Source organism: Rattus norvegicus, chromosome 3 (genome assembly GCF_036323735.1).
Source record: "Rattus norvegicus strain BN/NHsdMcwi chromosome 3, GRCr8, whole genome shotgun sequence".
In the NCBI taxonomy this organism is placed as follows: domain Eukaryota; kingdom Metazoa; phylum Chordata; class Mammalia; order Rodentia; family Muridae; genus Rattus; species Rattus norvegicus.
Window position 1 is genome coordinate 76,675,758 of NC_086021.1, and position 13,671 is coordinate 76,689,428.

The 13,671-nt window shown below is 43.6% G+C and overlaps 1 protein-coding gene and 1 long non-coding RNA gene across 6 annotated transcripts in view; one reads left to right on the forward strand and one right to left on the reverse strand.

The window, feature by feature from the left end:
- Window positions 1–251: 251 nt before the first annotated feature.
- Window positions 252–11,379, reverse strand: LOC102549016 (uncharacterized). 2 transcript variants are annotated; one of them, XR_001837133.3, is made up of 3 exons: window positions 11,229–11,379; window positions 10,707–10,797; window positions 252–1,635 (listed from the first exon to the last, which is right to left on the reverse strand). It is a non-coding gene; the product is annotated as an uncharacterized LOC102549016 (long non-coding RNA). The 2 variants fall into 2 exon arrangements; XR_591531.4 differs by having other exon boundaries at window positions 252–1,596; window positions 11,229–11,376.
- A 12-nt stretch (window positions 11,380–11,391) lies between these two features.
- Window positions 11,392–13,671, forward strand: part of Metap1d (methionyl aminopeptidase type 1D (mitochondrial)) — a 72,533-nt gene continuing 70,253 nt past the window's right edge. For 3 of the 4 annotated variants that reach the window (XR_005501905.2, XM_039105166.2, XM_039105169.2), the window contains exon 1: window positions 11,392–11,519. Coding sequence is in view for 3 of the 4 variants with exons in the window: in XM_039105166.2 (XP_038961094.1) it covers window positions 11,480–11,519 (40 nt within the window). In the remaining variant the exon portion in view is untranslated. The remainder of the gene's footprint in view (window positions 11,520–13,671) is intronic. The other variant, NM_001107812.2, reaches the window with a different exon arrangement.

Genomic DNA, 13,671 nt, shown 5'->3' on the forward strand with positions numbered 1-13,671 from the left:
AAGGAAAACACTGATTCCTACAACTTGTCTGTCCTTTGACCGCCCCCCCCCCCCACACACACACACAGGAAGGATTTGAGAGATGGCTTAATAGTTAAGAGTACTAGCTGCTCTTCCAGAGGACCCAGGTTCAATTCTCAATCACAGGGTGGCTCACAACCATCTTTAACTCTAGTTCCAGGGGATCTGGCCTCCTCGGGCACCAGGCATACATGTGATGCACAGACATATAACCAAAACATCCATACACATAAAAATTTAAAAATAAAAATTTAATTAAAAGTTGTTTCCATCCTTGACACCCGGTACTATCAGCAGTAGACACTGGTGCAGCTAAGTCTCTGAAAGTTAATACATTTCATGAACACTGGAGAACTAGAAAGCAACAGAGATGAAATGGAATCACTTATGTCTGATGAACTACTACTGTAAGGTAGAAGGCAAGAAGTACCTTCTAGATACAGTCTAACCATCTTCAATTCCCAGTTTTATTTACTGATACACCATTCACTACAGCCAAGATATAGACTCAGCCTACATGCCCAGCTGTAGATGGATGAATGACACATGGTAGATACAATGGAGTTTTATTCAATCGTAAAGAGAAATAAAACTGGTTTATTTCTGAAAAAAGTGGATGGAACTGAAAATCATCATGTTAGATGAAGTAAGACAGGCTCAGAAAGGCAAATATTGCATGTTTTCCCCCATCCTCCGAGTGTAGATTTTATATAGGTAGTATATATTGTATAATATATAAATTTATATATTTACATGTGAATAGAATGGTCTAAAGGAAAGAACAAGAGAGGTTAAGGGGGGAGAAAGAAATATATATTCTCATATATGGAAGCTAGATCCAACAGTATACACACATGGCATAAAAATATAGGGAAAAACGACTGAGAAAAGGAGAGCCAGTGGGGACCAAAGGAGAGAGGGTAATGGGAACAGTGTGTGTAAAGTACAACCACACATGTGTATGGAAAAGTCACAATGAAACCGTTACTTCATAGACTAACAAAAGAAAGAATCAATACTGTTAAAAGGGAAACCACCCTCCAGTTTCATCACAGTGTACACGGCTGCGTCTTTCCTCCGGCGGTCTTCCCGGTCCCTGGGAGTCTCCTTGGAATTAGGTGGGGCTATAGATCTGTGGTCGGTGACCTTTGCAGCTATCTCCCGTTCTTCATCTGTACTCTTGTCCGTCTTAAAGAAAGGCCAGTTGGAAATGCGCTCTGGTTAAACCCTCAGGTCACCTGGACAGTCCTTTAAATGTGCAATTAACATTGGGGCAGGTGACTGTGCCGAAGTCCTCAGCTGCTCGGTTTGTCGGCCGCGCGTCTCTGAATCAGCCTTTGTGAAGACCGGGGTGTGTGGCGAGGCTTGTTTTCAGTCTGCTCCTGTGGCAGCTGCCACTTGTCTTCCTTTATTCTTTATCAAGCAAAAGAGAGTGGGAGTGCTTGTACATCAGATGCAGAGAACGCACCCTAGACAGGGGACTCCCCAGGCTGAAGCTGTTGGGCGCGCAGAGGTTCTTGAAACGCATGTTTTCTAGTTTGCATCCACAGTCTCAGTCTTGAATACAGAATCAGCCTAGGGAGGGAGCAGGTCTTAAGTGCACCATACTGCTTACTTTTGCGGCAGTGTGTGCAAGGCGGGGGAGGGTGAGAGCAGGGGTGTAGGGGGGAGAGAGGGGGAGTGATTTAGTTTTCTATTATCAAAACCTTATTTCATAATCTCCTCGTTGCAGCTCCCAGGCCCTTTCCTTTTCTAAAACAGGGGCTGCAGATTAGCCCAGGCCAGCTTTGAACTGCTAATCCTCCTGCCTCAGGAGCTCAAGTGCTGCTTACTAAAGTTTTTTTGTTAATGAATCAAGAACTACAGTGTTTCACGCTTTTAAGTAGGAAATACTGAAAACCAACACGCAAAAATATTCAACCTTGGATATTAACAGCCAGATGAACTGCCTCACACTGTCCTACAGGACCACTATGTTTCAAATCAAGCACACTTAAACATTTAGCAGCGAATGGCCATAAATCAACAAAAGAGAATAAGCCATGACAGAAAGATACATGTGCAATATGCCTGGAAAAAGGTCTCCATGGATAGACGACAACTCGTTAACTGTCGCTGCCTGGAAAACACACTGGGAGATTTTTATTAATAATTCTATGGGGCATTCTTATACTTTTGCAATTTTGTTTTTGTTTTTCAAGCCAGAGTTTGTCTGTGTAGCCCAGGCTGTCCTGGAACTAGCTTTGTAGATTGGGCTAGTCTCAAACTCAGAAACTCGCCATCGCCTCTGCCTCTTGAGTGTGTCTGCCACCACCACCATTCACAGTGTTTTCTAAGAAAGCATATACTTACTATACATGTGAACACAGAGGGGAAAAAAACCCACAAAATAAAACTCAAGCAACTTTCTACAAAATTCCAACAAGGAAATCACGAGAACGTTTTCCACTCTCTTCTTTTACAAGTATGTCTTAAGAGACACCTAAGGAATCGATCTTGTCTATGTTGGTGTCTTTTTCTCTTCTTTATGTTTATGTGGTGAAGGAGTTCCAACAGGCACAATTACTGCTACCTGTGCCCTTTAAATTCTGAATTTTCCTCAGCTCTTATCAGCCAGGAATGACTCCAATTTTTAACATCCTTACATTTGACATTGCTCAATGGAACTTACGACTTAAGTCTTTTGTGAGGGATGATCCAGTGACCAGGGGTCTCAACTCTCCAGTGACGGTAAGACAAACAACATTACACTTCTTTGGAGTCTAGAGTGGGCACTTGTGTGTTTAGTGATCAATAACTAAAATTTCCTGGAAACTCTCCCCTACTATAAGTGGAAATTTTTTTCTTTCTCCAGAAATATATGAGTAGGACAGTGTTCTTTTCCCAGGAGTTATCAACTGGTGGATATGGCAGACTCTCATTGTTCCTACTTTTATTTAGAGTTCGTTGGACAAATGCATAGTTTTTGTTGGTTTGTTTGAGATGGGATCTCAGGTAGCCCAGGCTGGCCTTAAGTTGGCTATGCAGCAAAGGATGGCCTTGAATTTTGGAACCTTCTGCTGTGTTGGGATTAGAGACCTGAACCAACACGGTGGGTTTTATGAATCCAGGTTTTCTTGCAAGCCAGACAAGTGCGCCATGGTCTCAGGGACACACCTTGCTCTAGCAAACACACAGCTCTGCTTAAACCTGAGCAGCCTGAAGAGATGGGGTTAGGAAAGCCTTGTCTCTCCCGTGTCCCTGTCGTTCCACAGGCAACGCTGACCAAGGCGGGCAGTATTGTTAGCGCTGACACACAGCCACCACTTGCAGTTTCCCACGTTTGCAAGCTGAAGTTTGGAAGCAGTGTGAACGGAACACTGTTCTTGGTGTGCCTGGCACCAACTCCTTTGGGACAATGTTTTGGTTAAATTACCCGTGTGGTAGTTTTCATAGGAACGGCCCCCACAGACTCATGTGTGTGTGTGAATGCTTGGCCCATAGGGAGTGGCACTATCAGGAGGCCTTGTTGGAGGAAGTGTGTCACTGGGGGTAGGCTTTCAATTTTTATAAGTTCAAGTCTGGCCAGTGTGTCACAGTCTCTCCTTGCTGCCTGTGGATCAAGATGTACTCTCGGGGGGGGGGGGGGTTGGGGATTTAGCTCAGTGGTAGAGCGCTTGCCTAGCAAGCACAAGGCCCTGGGTTCGGTCCCCAGCTCTGAAAAAAAAAAAAAAAAAAAAAAAAAGATGTACTCTCGGCTCCATCTTCAGCACCATGTCTGCACGCTGCCATGTTTCCTACCAGGACAACACAGTAAACCTCTGAACCTGTAAACCAGTCCCAACTATTTTCCTTTATAGGAGTTGCCTTGGTCATGATGTCTCTTCACAGCAATAGAACCCTAACTAAAACACCCTGTCTGGTTCCGTTCTGGTCCTCTTCCCTTGACGAATGCTCAAGAGAAGCCAGCAAGCTCTTTGCTGATCTCCTGTCTATAACGGTCTGGATTCTGAAACTCTATGGACTTCACTGTGAGGGAGTGGTGCTCAAGTACAAGCAGTTCCAGGGACTTCGTTTGCATACGAATTCTAAGCCTGAGACAATGTGACGAAAACTAAGGAGAGTAGGAGGGTCACTACAGCTCCTCTCTTGTCCTGGCCTCCCGTCTTGGTACTGGAGTGCAAGCACAAATAACAAAGAGAAACCCACATCACTGCTGCCTCACACATGACATTGCTTTTTTTATGAAACATGGAGAATGTACCGATTTTCTCTAGAAGGCCTCCTAGATGACTCAGTAACATGGACACGATTATCTCAAGTAGCTGGCAGGGGACACGTGACATTCTGCTTGACCTCTGTTTGTTAAAAGAGCGCCCCAGAGACCACCCACCCAAACATATAATTGTTCACTGCTGAACCTTAACTTTCGAGGGTTCAGCCAGTACTAAGGCAGGCCTCCGTAACCCACAAAGATTATGTTTACGCAGCACTCCTAGTTCATGGAAAGAACTGCTTATTGGGCTTAAAACATGTAAACAAACAAAGCATTTCCTCATCCTAAAATTGGACAAATTAAAGGGGTAGGATTGGAAATATTCTTCTCAAGCCACAGAGTAAAAGGTTAAGAAATTAACCTGAAATCAAATCAGAAAGCTAAGTTTTCAGGGGGAAATTCAGAGGGCAGAGCTGAGCAGCAGGTCAGGAAGAGAAAGTGACCCTAGGTTAGACAGTGTGAGCTGTAGGAAGCTGAGAAGGTCCCTAGCCACCAACTTCCCCTAATTGGCCAGGGAACCAAGTTGGTACCCAGGATTATTTCACGCTGCCTTAGCTCACTCAGATTTACAACGTTCATATGTGACACACTTTTCTATAAATCTTGTCCTCTTTTGCTTTCCATTGCTATGGTAAATACCATAGCCAAAAGCAGTGTGGGGAGGGAAGGGTCTATTTCAGCTTTCAGTTGTAGTCCATCATGAAGGAAAGTCAGGCAGGAACTCGGGATAGAGACCTGGAGGCAGGAATTGAAGCAAAGACCATGGAGGGGGCGCTGCTTACTGGCTTGCTCCCTATGGCTTGCTCAGTCTACTTCCTTGCAGCACCTAGGACCACCAGTCCACAGTATCATCCACCTACAGTGAGCGGATCTGAAGGAGAAATGTGCCCAGAGGCCTGTGCGGTTGGACACTTGATTCCCTGTTGGTGGCAATGTTGAGGTTTAGGTGGTGGCCTTGCTGGTGGATGTCCTGCGGGTGAGCTTTGAAATTAAGTTTACTCTCTCCACTACGCCCTAGTGGTTGAAGATGGGAGCCCCATCTTTCTGCTCTAACCACTCTGCTTGCCTACTTTTAGGCAAACGTTCCCACCAGGGGGGACTCTAAAACCTGGAACTAAAACCCAAAGGAACTCTTTTATAAGTTGTCTTGGTCCATTTTATAACAGCAACAGAAATATAACTAATACAGGCCCTTTTGCAGTCTAGGTTTATATATAAGTATGTGTGTGTATTTATATATAAATATATATATATATCTATCTTGCATTAATCACAGAAACTATGTAAAACTTTAAACTGTGTTCAAAGACTATTTATATCTCACAATCCCTAGTGAATTTGAAACATAATAGTACAGAAATCTGGATAACTAAAGTTTGCTACAAATTATGTGTGACTGTGATGGTTTGTAGACAGTGGCCCTGTTGGGAGGTGTGGCCTTGTTGGAGCAGGTGTGTCATTGTAGTTGTGGGCTTAAGACCCTCACCTAACTGCCTGGAAGTGAGTATTCTGCTAGCAGCTTTCAGAAAAAGATGTTGAACTCTCAGCCCCTCCTGCACCATGCCTGCCTGGATGCTGCCATGTTCCCACCTTGATGATAATGGACTGAACCTCTGAACCTGTAAGCCAGCCCCGATGAAATGCTGTCCTTTATAAGAGATGCCTTGGTCATGGTGTCTGTTCACAGCAGTAAAACCCTAACAAAGACAGTGGCATAAATCTTTATGGTCTATCTATCTATCTATCTATCTATCTATCTATCTATCTATCTATCTATCATCTATCTATCTATCTGTAATTTTTCCTTTTGGTTTAAAGTTTTTTCATACGATGTTTTGAGCATGTTCTTCCCCCCCATGAACTACAAAAATAGAATGCTCCATGAGTTTTTATGTCATGTGCACAAAGGCTACTCTCCTTTATGTCGTTCTAATTTTGGTATATGTGGTGTCAAAGCAAGCGTGCATCAATTTTTAATGTTAAGTAAAGAGAAAGTGTGAAATGTTAAGTTTTTCAAGAACATGCAAGGAGGAATTTATTTCTGTTTCAGTTTTTAAACAAGTAATCACAAACAAGTCAAATATGTTTTGTTTTCTTTTAGACAGGGCCTTACTATGTACCCCTGGATGGCCTAATGAATTATTGTAGATCAGGTATCCTTGAACTCACAGGAATCTGCCTGCCTCTGCCTCCTGAGTAAGATTAAAGGTGTACACCACCATGCCCAGCAAGTCTTTCTCATGAACAGTGTATATATGCACATATGCACATGCCTGTGTGTGCATGCCAGAGGTTGATGTCATGTGCTTTTTATGTCACTTTCCAGGGTCTCTTACCTTCTCTGGAGCTCAGCACTTTTCTAGTCTAGTTTCCCAGCAACTCCCAGGAAACTGCAGCCACCACCCTTTAAAGATGCTAACGAGAAAGAACCTTTTCCAGATCATGGTAGAACGGAACTGTAGAGAGCTTGGCAGTTAAGATTGCTTTGCTGGGGGCTGGAGAGTTGGCTCAGAGGTTAAGAGCATTGACTGCTCTCCCAGAGGTCCTGAGTTCAATTCCCAGCAACATGGTGGCTCACAACCATCCGTATTGAGATCTGATGCCCTCTTCTGGCCTGCAGGCATACATGCAGGCAGAAAGCTGTATGTTGTATACATAATAAGTAAATATTAAAAAAAAAAAGACCACTTTGCTGCTCTTACAGAACCTAAGCTGAGCTCTGAGTACACACATCAGGCAGTACACAAAGTGCTTGCAGACCTAGCTCCAGGGAATGTGCCCTCTTCTGGTGTCTTTAGGACACACACACACACACACACACACACACACACACACACAAGCAAACCAGTAATTTTTTAGGATCAAGGTTAAAAAAAAACCTCACAAAACAAGTTAATATAAATAATCATTTTGATACTAAAGAATGAAAATGGAGGTATTAACAAGGAATCTCTGGAGATGGCTCAGTAGGCAAGGAGCTTGCTGCATATGTACAAGGAAGACCTGAGTTTGGTGAGACTTAAATGCTCAGTGTGGAGGCAGCTGGGAGCAAGGGGTGCAGTCAGGTCGATCCAGGGGCTTGCTGACCAGCTACTATAACCAAAACAGTAAGCCCTGGGTTCATCGATAGAGCTCGTCTCAAGGAAAAAAAAAAGATTGAGCATCACAAAGGAAGACACTGGAGTCAGCCTCTGGCTCATGCACACATGCACTGACATGAACATACACCATAAAAGGGGTTATCTTTTGTTTCCTGAAATACAGCTGTGAAACCATCTTCAACTTTGTATCTAAGAATCCCAAGCACAGTGGCACAAGTCTCTGATCCCAGTGCTCCAATAGGCTGAGGGAAAAGGATCTCCTGTATGAAGTCACCTGAGTTACATTATGAGATCTGTCTGAGATCTCGAACGCTGGGGTTACAGCGCAGTGATAAGAGTGCTCACCTTGCACTCTTAAGGCCATAAGTTTGATCCCGGGCACCATCAAAATAATGGGGGTGGGACCTAGCAGTTAAGAGCACCAGTTGCTCCCTCAGAGGACCTGGTTTCTATTCCCAACACCAACGTGGTGGTTCACAACCTCCATGGGTACCAGGAACACAATTGGTACCCAGACATACCCTCAGGCAAAAGATTCATACGCATAAGATAAAAATATATAATGATTGAAATTAAAATCAGGGCCTGGAGAGATGTATCAGCTCGCAAATGGCCTAGTTAAAGTGCCTTCATCGTAAGACCTGAGTTTGGATCTAAAGCACTCATGGTGCTATCATGACCCATTTATTATGATCCCCATCTATAACCTCCCACTGGTGGGGGCAGCGGAGCCTGGCAGTCAGTCTAGCTGAATAATGAGCACCAGGTTTGGGAAGAAACCTTGTCTCAAAATAATAATAATAATAATAATAATAATAATAATAATAATAATAATAATAATAATGTGGAGAGTGAAAGAGAAAGGCATGTAGCATTGACTTGTGGTCTCCACACACATGTGCATGTGTATGCACACATAGACACCATACACACACACACACACACACACACACACACACACAGAGTATTTTTAGACTTTTATGGTTTGGGGGTTGGGGCACATGCTGGGTGTTAGGAAAATGTGAGATTAGAGAAGCCATATCAAAGCTTAGTGAATGAACAAGTTACAGAGACAAGCTCCTCTTTATTTCATTTCTAGATATCCGTTGCCCCCGACATGCTGTTCCTGAGACAAGATCGCATGTATCTGGCCTTGGGCTTGCCAGGTAGCTAAAGATGACCTTGAACTTTAAAGGTTATTCTTTGACAATTTCCTCCATTCATACACATAAACAATGTATCTTGATTATTATCTACCCCTAAGTCCTTGACCTGGGACTTCTGACTTCCCTGTTTCCACCTCTGGAGTGTTGAGATTGAGGCATGTACCACTATACCAGTTTTTATGTGGTGTGCTGGGGATTGAACCCATGACCAGGGGATCGCTGTGTAGATTGAGATATACCTCTATCCCCTCCATCCTGAACTTCCTGTGGATGCGATCTATAGGATCACACCACAAATCACGCATTTGTTTTCCAAGGGCTGGCTGCATGAATACATCTTCAGTTTCAGATGGCTGAAATTGGGCTTTATACCTTCTGATGCTTCACGAGTGACTCTAAGTTCCTTCTGCACACGTCCTTGCTCAGTGAACAACTGTCAGGTTCCTTTGTTACCTACAGGTGGGGTTTCACTTGCACGGAGGACAGAGATGTGACACTCAGAAATCCTCTCCCTAGCAATGATCAGAGTTCGTAAGTAAAGAAGCTTGAGGGAACCTAGAAGAATATATTTCCTTCATCGTGGTGGAAGGTGTAACACATGCTACTGGGGAAGAAAAGTCATCTCCCTCAGCTGGGAACTATGTAAGGTAGGATGATGACTGGCTTGGGTGACAAGATCTACCTACCTGTGCAATAGTATTGTGAATGTTCTGGGAGCAACCAGTCTCTTTCTAATTGGATTTAAGGCACAACTCCACAAGACAGAGCTTATGTCTGGTATGGCTAACTAGGCCAAGCATGGCTGTGCATAGGTCACAGACTCTAGGGGAGAACATACTATTACTCTGCTAAATGGGCATGGTATTAAGCTGCACCCTAAGTCCTTATCTTTATACCTATACATTCGTGCATTTCTTAATCTTCATGAGAGAAACTTCTTTCTCTCTTTTTTTTTTTCTTTTTTTTTCAGAGCTGGGGACCGAACCCAGGGCCTTGCGCTTGCTAGGCAAGCGCTCTACCACTGAGCTAAATCCCCAACCTCTGAGAGAAACTTCTTTTTGCAGAAGATAGAGATTAATATAAAGGCTTAACACCTGGCTGATGTGCAAGATTAATAGACTGTGCCCATCCCTAAATGTGGTATATATATATATTATATATATATATATATATATATATATATATGTTATGCGCAAGCACACACACACACAAGCACACACACAGTGGCTATCACTACATGCGTGAGGCCTAGCTAGCCAAGATCTCAACGTGGATTGGGACAAGGTCACAAAGTCCCATCCATAGCTGAGGGCTGGCAATAGATAGCTACTGGGGGAGGGAGGGGGTTAGTTTTCTTCAGGTTTTCTCCCCCTGGAGGACACCTGTGCTCCAGTAGATGGCCCTACATTCATGTGCATCATACTGGCAGGATTAAAGGACTCTGCATTAAAAAAAAAAAAAAAAAAGCTCATGAAGTTGAGAAGGAATTGTGGTGGAAGAGATGAGGAATAGGAGAGGGGCGGGGACAGAGCACGTGGTGGGGGCGGGGACAGAGCACGTGGTGGTGGTGGTGGTGGTGGTGGTGGTGGTGGTGGTGGTGGTGGTGGATTAGATAAAAACACATTGTATATGTGTATGAAGTTCTTAAAAAGAACTTGGATTAAGTGTTCTCTGACTTATGATAAGTTGAACTCCAGGCAGAGTTAGGGAAAAGGTGTCTACTTGAGGTTAAAGGTGTGCCCAGTTGGACATTTGGATTCTTTTATTTTTTATTTTATGTATGTGAGTACACTGTGGCTGTCCCCAGACACACCAGAGGAGGGCATCAGATCCCATTACAGATGGTTGTGAGGCACCATGTGGTTGCTGGGAATTGAACTCAGGACCTCTGGAAGAGCAGTTGGGCTCTTAACTGTTGAGCCATCTCTCCAGCCCGCATGTGGATTCTTAAAGATCATCCACAACACTGACTGCTCTTCCAGAGGTCCTGAGTTCAATTCCCAGCACCCACATGGTGGCTCACAACCATCTGTAATGGTATCTGATGCCGTCTTCTGGTGTGTCTGACAGCTGCAGTGTATTCATATAAATAAAATAAATCTTAAAAAAAAAAAAAGCCCAGAAACTGCTATACTACAGTTTGGGCTCCTTCACCATACATACCTTGGGGTATCACAGGAGGCTACCAAGATAAATAACGCCTGGCCCATGACGGCTGGACCTCACGGCAGAACAAGGGCAAGAGGCACAGAACCTGGTAAACAAAAGTGGCAACAGTATCATCGAAGATATGGCAGCTGCCTCACCTGCCTTTCCACAGAGCTGTGCAAGCTGACAGGCGTCATCCTTTAAATATCTAATTTAGGGATAACAGCAGATAATACTGCCAAGCAGGAAGTGTCATCAGGGAGAGAGAAATCCTGTGAAGATACCCACAGTGCCACATAGGTGTCCTAAATATCCCATTCTGGAGTCTCTGCTGAGTAATTTATATTCTAATATTGCAAAGGGATCAGTTTGATCCAAATTCTACCTTTCAACTAGTTGCCTAGAAACGATTTGTAACAGAATGGAAGGCGATGAAAGTGCTATGTTGCACACTAAATTGTGTTCTTTTTTCCCGCCCAACTTCACGTTTCCATGCACCAAAATGTTGATGCTATAAATACCGGAGGCTACACTTACATGACGGTTTTCTTCCATCCCTGATAGGTTTGGAAGCTCAGAGAGAAAACTGCGTCCGGAGCGAGCTGGCCGTAGGTGGAGCTGCTGGCCTCGGCACCGGAGCCACTCGCTAGCCCCAGAGCCCCTAGTCAGTCTCACTTGCGCACGCGCACTGGCCTCTGACTGCTTCTCTGCTTCTGGGCCGGGAGAGCGCTGCTACTCCAGTGGGCGGGGCTACGAGGCACTCTCCCGGCCACGTGACCGGAGCCAACATGGCGGCGCCCATCGGCGTCCACCTGCTCGTCCGTGGAGGTAAGCGATCGGAATACGACCGCTCCAGGGCTTCGCGCCCAGAGATACGTCGGCGCGTGGACTTGGTACGCACGGGCGTACTTTCAATCAGACCCACGTACACCATACACATTGGCACGCTGCAGAAACACAGACACACATTTGTACTCTACCTATCTGGACCATGCTTCTGAGTGCTTAATTCTTGAAATCTGTGGGTCATTACCTGAAGTTTTCTTCCCTCACTTAATGTGGTTAGTGTTGCAGACATCTATACCAGCGCCTGAACACTCGGTTTAGAACTATTTTATTGGCATGCCTTTTTGAGAAAGTTGTAAAAGGTGATTACTGTCATGATGACTTAGGAGAACTAATGTTGTCTGGGTCATTCCAAACAGATGCGTTTCTGGTGAATCTTTGTTGAATTAGTACTAGGTTCTGACTCCTTGCTGGAAAGAACTCAGAAATTGGTTCAAGGAGGAGGAAAAATGGAACACCAACGACTTAAGACTCAAGTGTGTCCACAAAATATATTATTTGGAATATTTGGAAAAAAGCAAGTTGTAGGACAATTAATTTATTTTTAAAATTACATGCATTTGTTTGTCTATTACTCATGTAAGTGTTTGCACAAGCAGGTGCCAAGGTGTGCATACAAAGGTTGTAGGAAAACGGAAGTTCTTCCATTATCTGTTTTTCAGAGATCAAATCAGGCTTGGTGCCAAGCACCTTTACCCACTGAACCATCTTACCAGCCCAGTTTAGCTAAATACAGCCCCCTTTTGTGAAATCAGATACTCATATATTTGTGTATTTATATTTGTGTATATAGTGTATCTAAGTCTATAATACAGAGAATTTTCATGGGTTTGTGAAATATTCAGTTTTTATTAAATGCCAATATTTTCCAAAGCACTCAAAATATAGTGTTACATATCTTAGAGATTTTGGCAAAGGTAGATCTAGTCATTCTCTGTACCCAGAGCATCTCATCACTTGAATGACCTTTTTCAATTTACAACTTGTTCATGTGAAGATTAGAATTTCTTTTTTTAGCCTTGGAAATGTTCTTCATACAAGAAATTTCAAACACACAAAGAGCAGACTCTGAATGTATATGTCTGCTCACAAACCATGTGTGTAGAGACACTCACTTCTCCACCTCCAGCCACAGTGCCTTCTCCCAGTGGTATTATTTTAAAGTATGGCCTAGGTATATTATTTTGTTTGTAGATTTTTTTACCTATATATCTCTGAAAGCTGTGCCTAGACAGTATAGCTCAGTGGTTAAGCTCTTGGTTAGCACCAGTGAGACTTCGGTTTAGGGTTCCATCCCCAGCACCACAAGAGGAAAGAAAGAAAGAAAAAAGATCGAGAATCCCACTCAGCACCTTGTATATTGTGCTTATTTTTAGAATTTTCATTTAGCTATTTATTTTAAGACAGTCTCTTGTAGCCCAAGAACTTTGGACCCAAGTTTTAGAACTCTTGGTCCTTCTGCCTCTACCTCTTGTGCTGAGGTTAGAGGTGTGAACCTCCATACTGGGCCTTTCCCCATCTGCTTCTCTGTTCAGATTTCCCAGCCATTTACCTATGAACTCCATCTTTTAAGTACTTAACCATGCTTTTGTAACAACTGTTACATTTTATTTTATGAGACAGTGTCTTGTGTAGGGTGGGCTTGAATTCCTGGTTCTTCTGATTTTTCCAAAGTGTGGAGGTTACAAGCATGTGCTGCCATACCCAGTAAGTATAATAAATTTTAAAAAATATTTATTTTATATTTATGTGCACATGTGTACTGCTGCATGAGTTTATGTGCACCACATATGTGCAGGTACCTGAGGAGGCCAGGGGGAATCATATCCCCTGCAATTGGAATTATAGGCACTTGTGAGCCACAAGATTAGGGTTATGGGAGGTTGGAGAGATGGCTCAGTGGTTAAGAGCACTGACTTCTCTTCCAGAGGTCCTGAGTTCAAATCCTAGCAACCACATGGTGGCTCACAATCATCTGAGTGGGAACCTATGCCCTCTTCTGGTGTGTCTGAAGACAGCTACAGTGCACTTATATATAAAAAGTAAATATTTTTTTTTAAAAAAAAGGGTTATGGGAATCCAACTGACCAGATCCTCTGGAAGAGCAGTAAGTGCTTTTAACCATTGGACCATC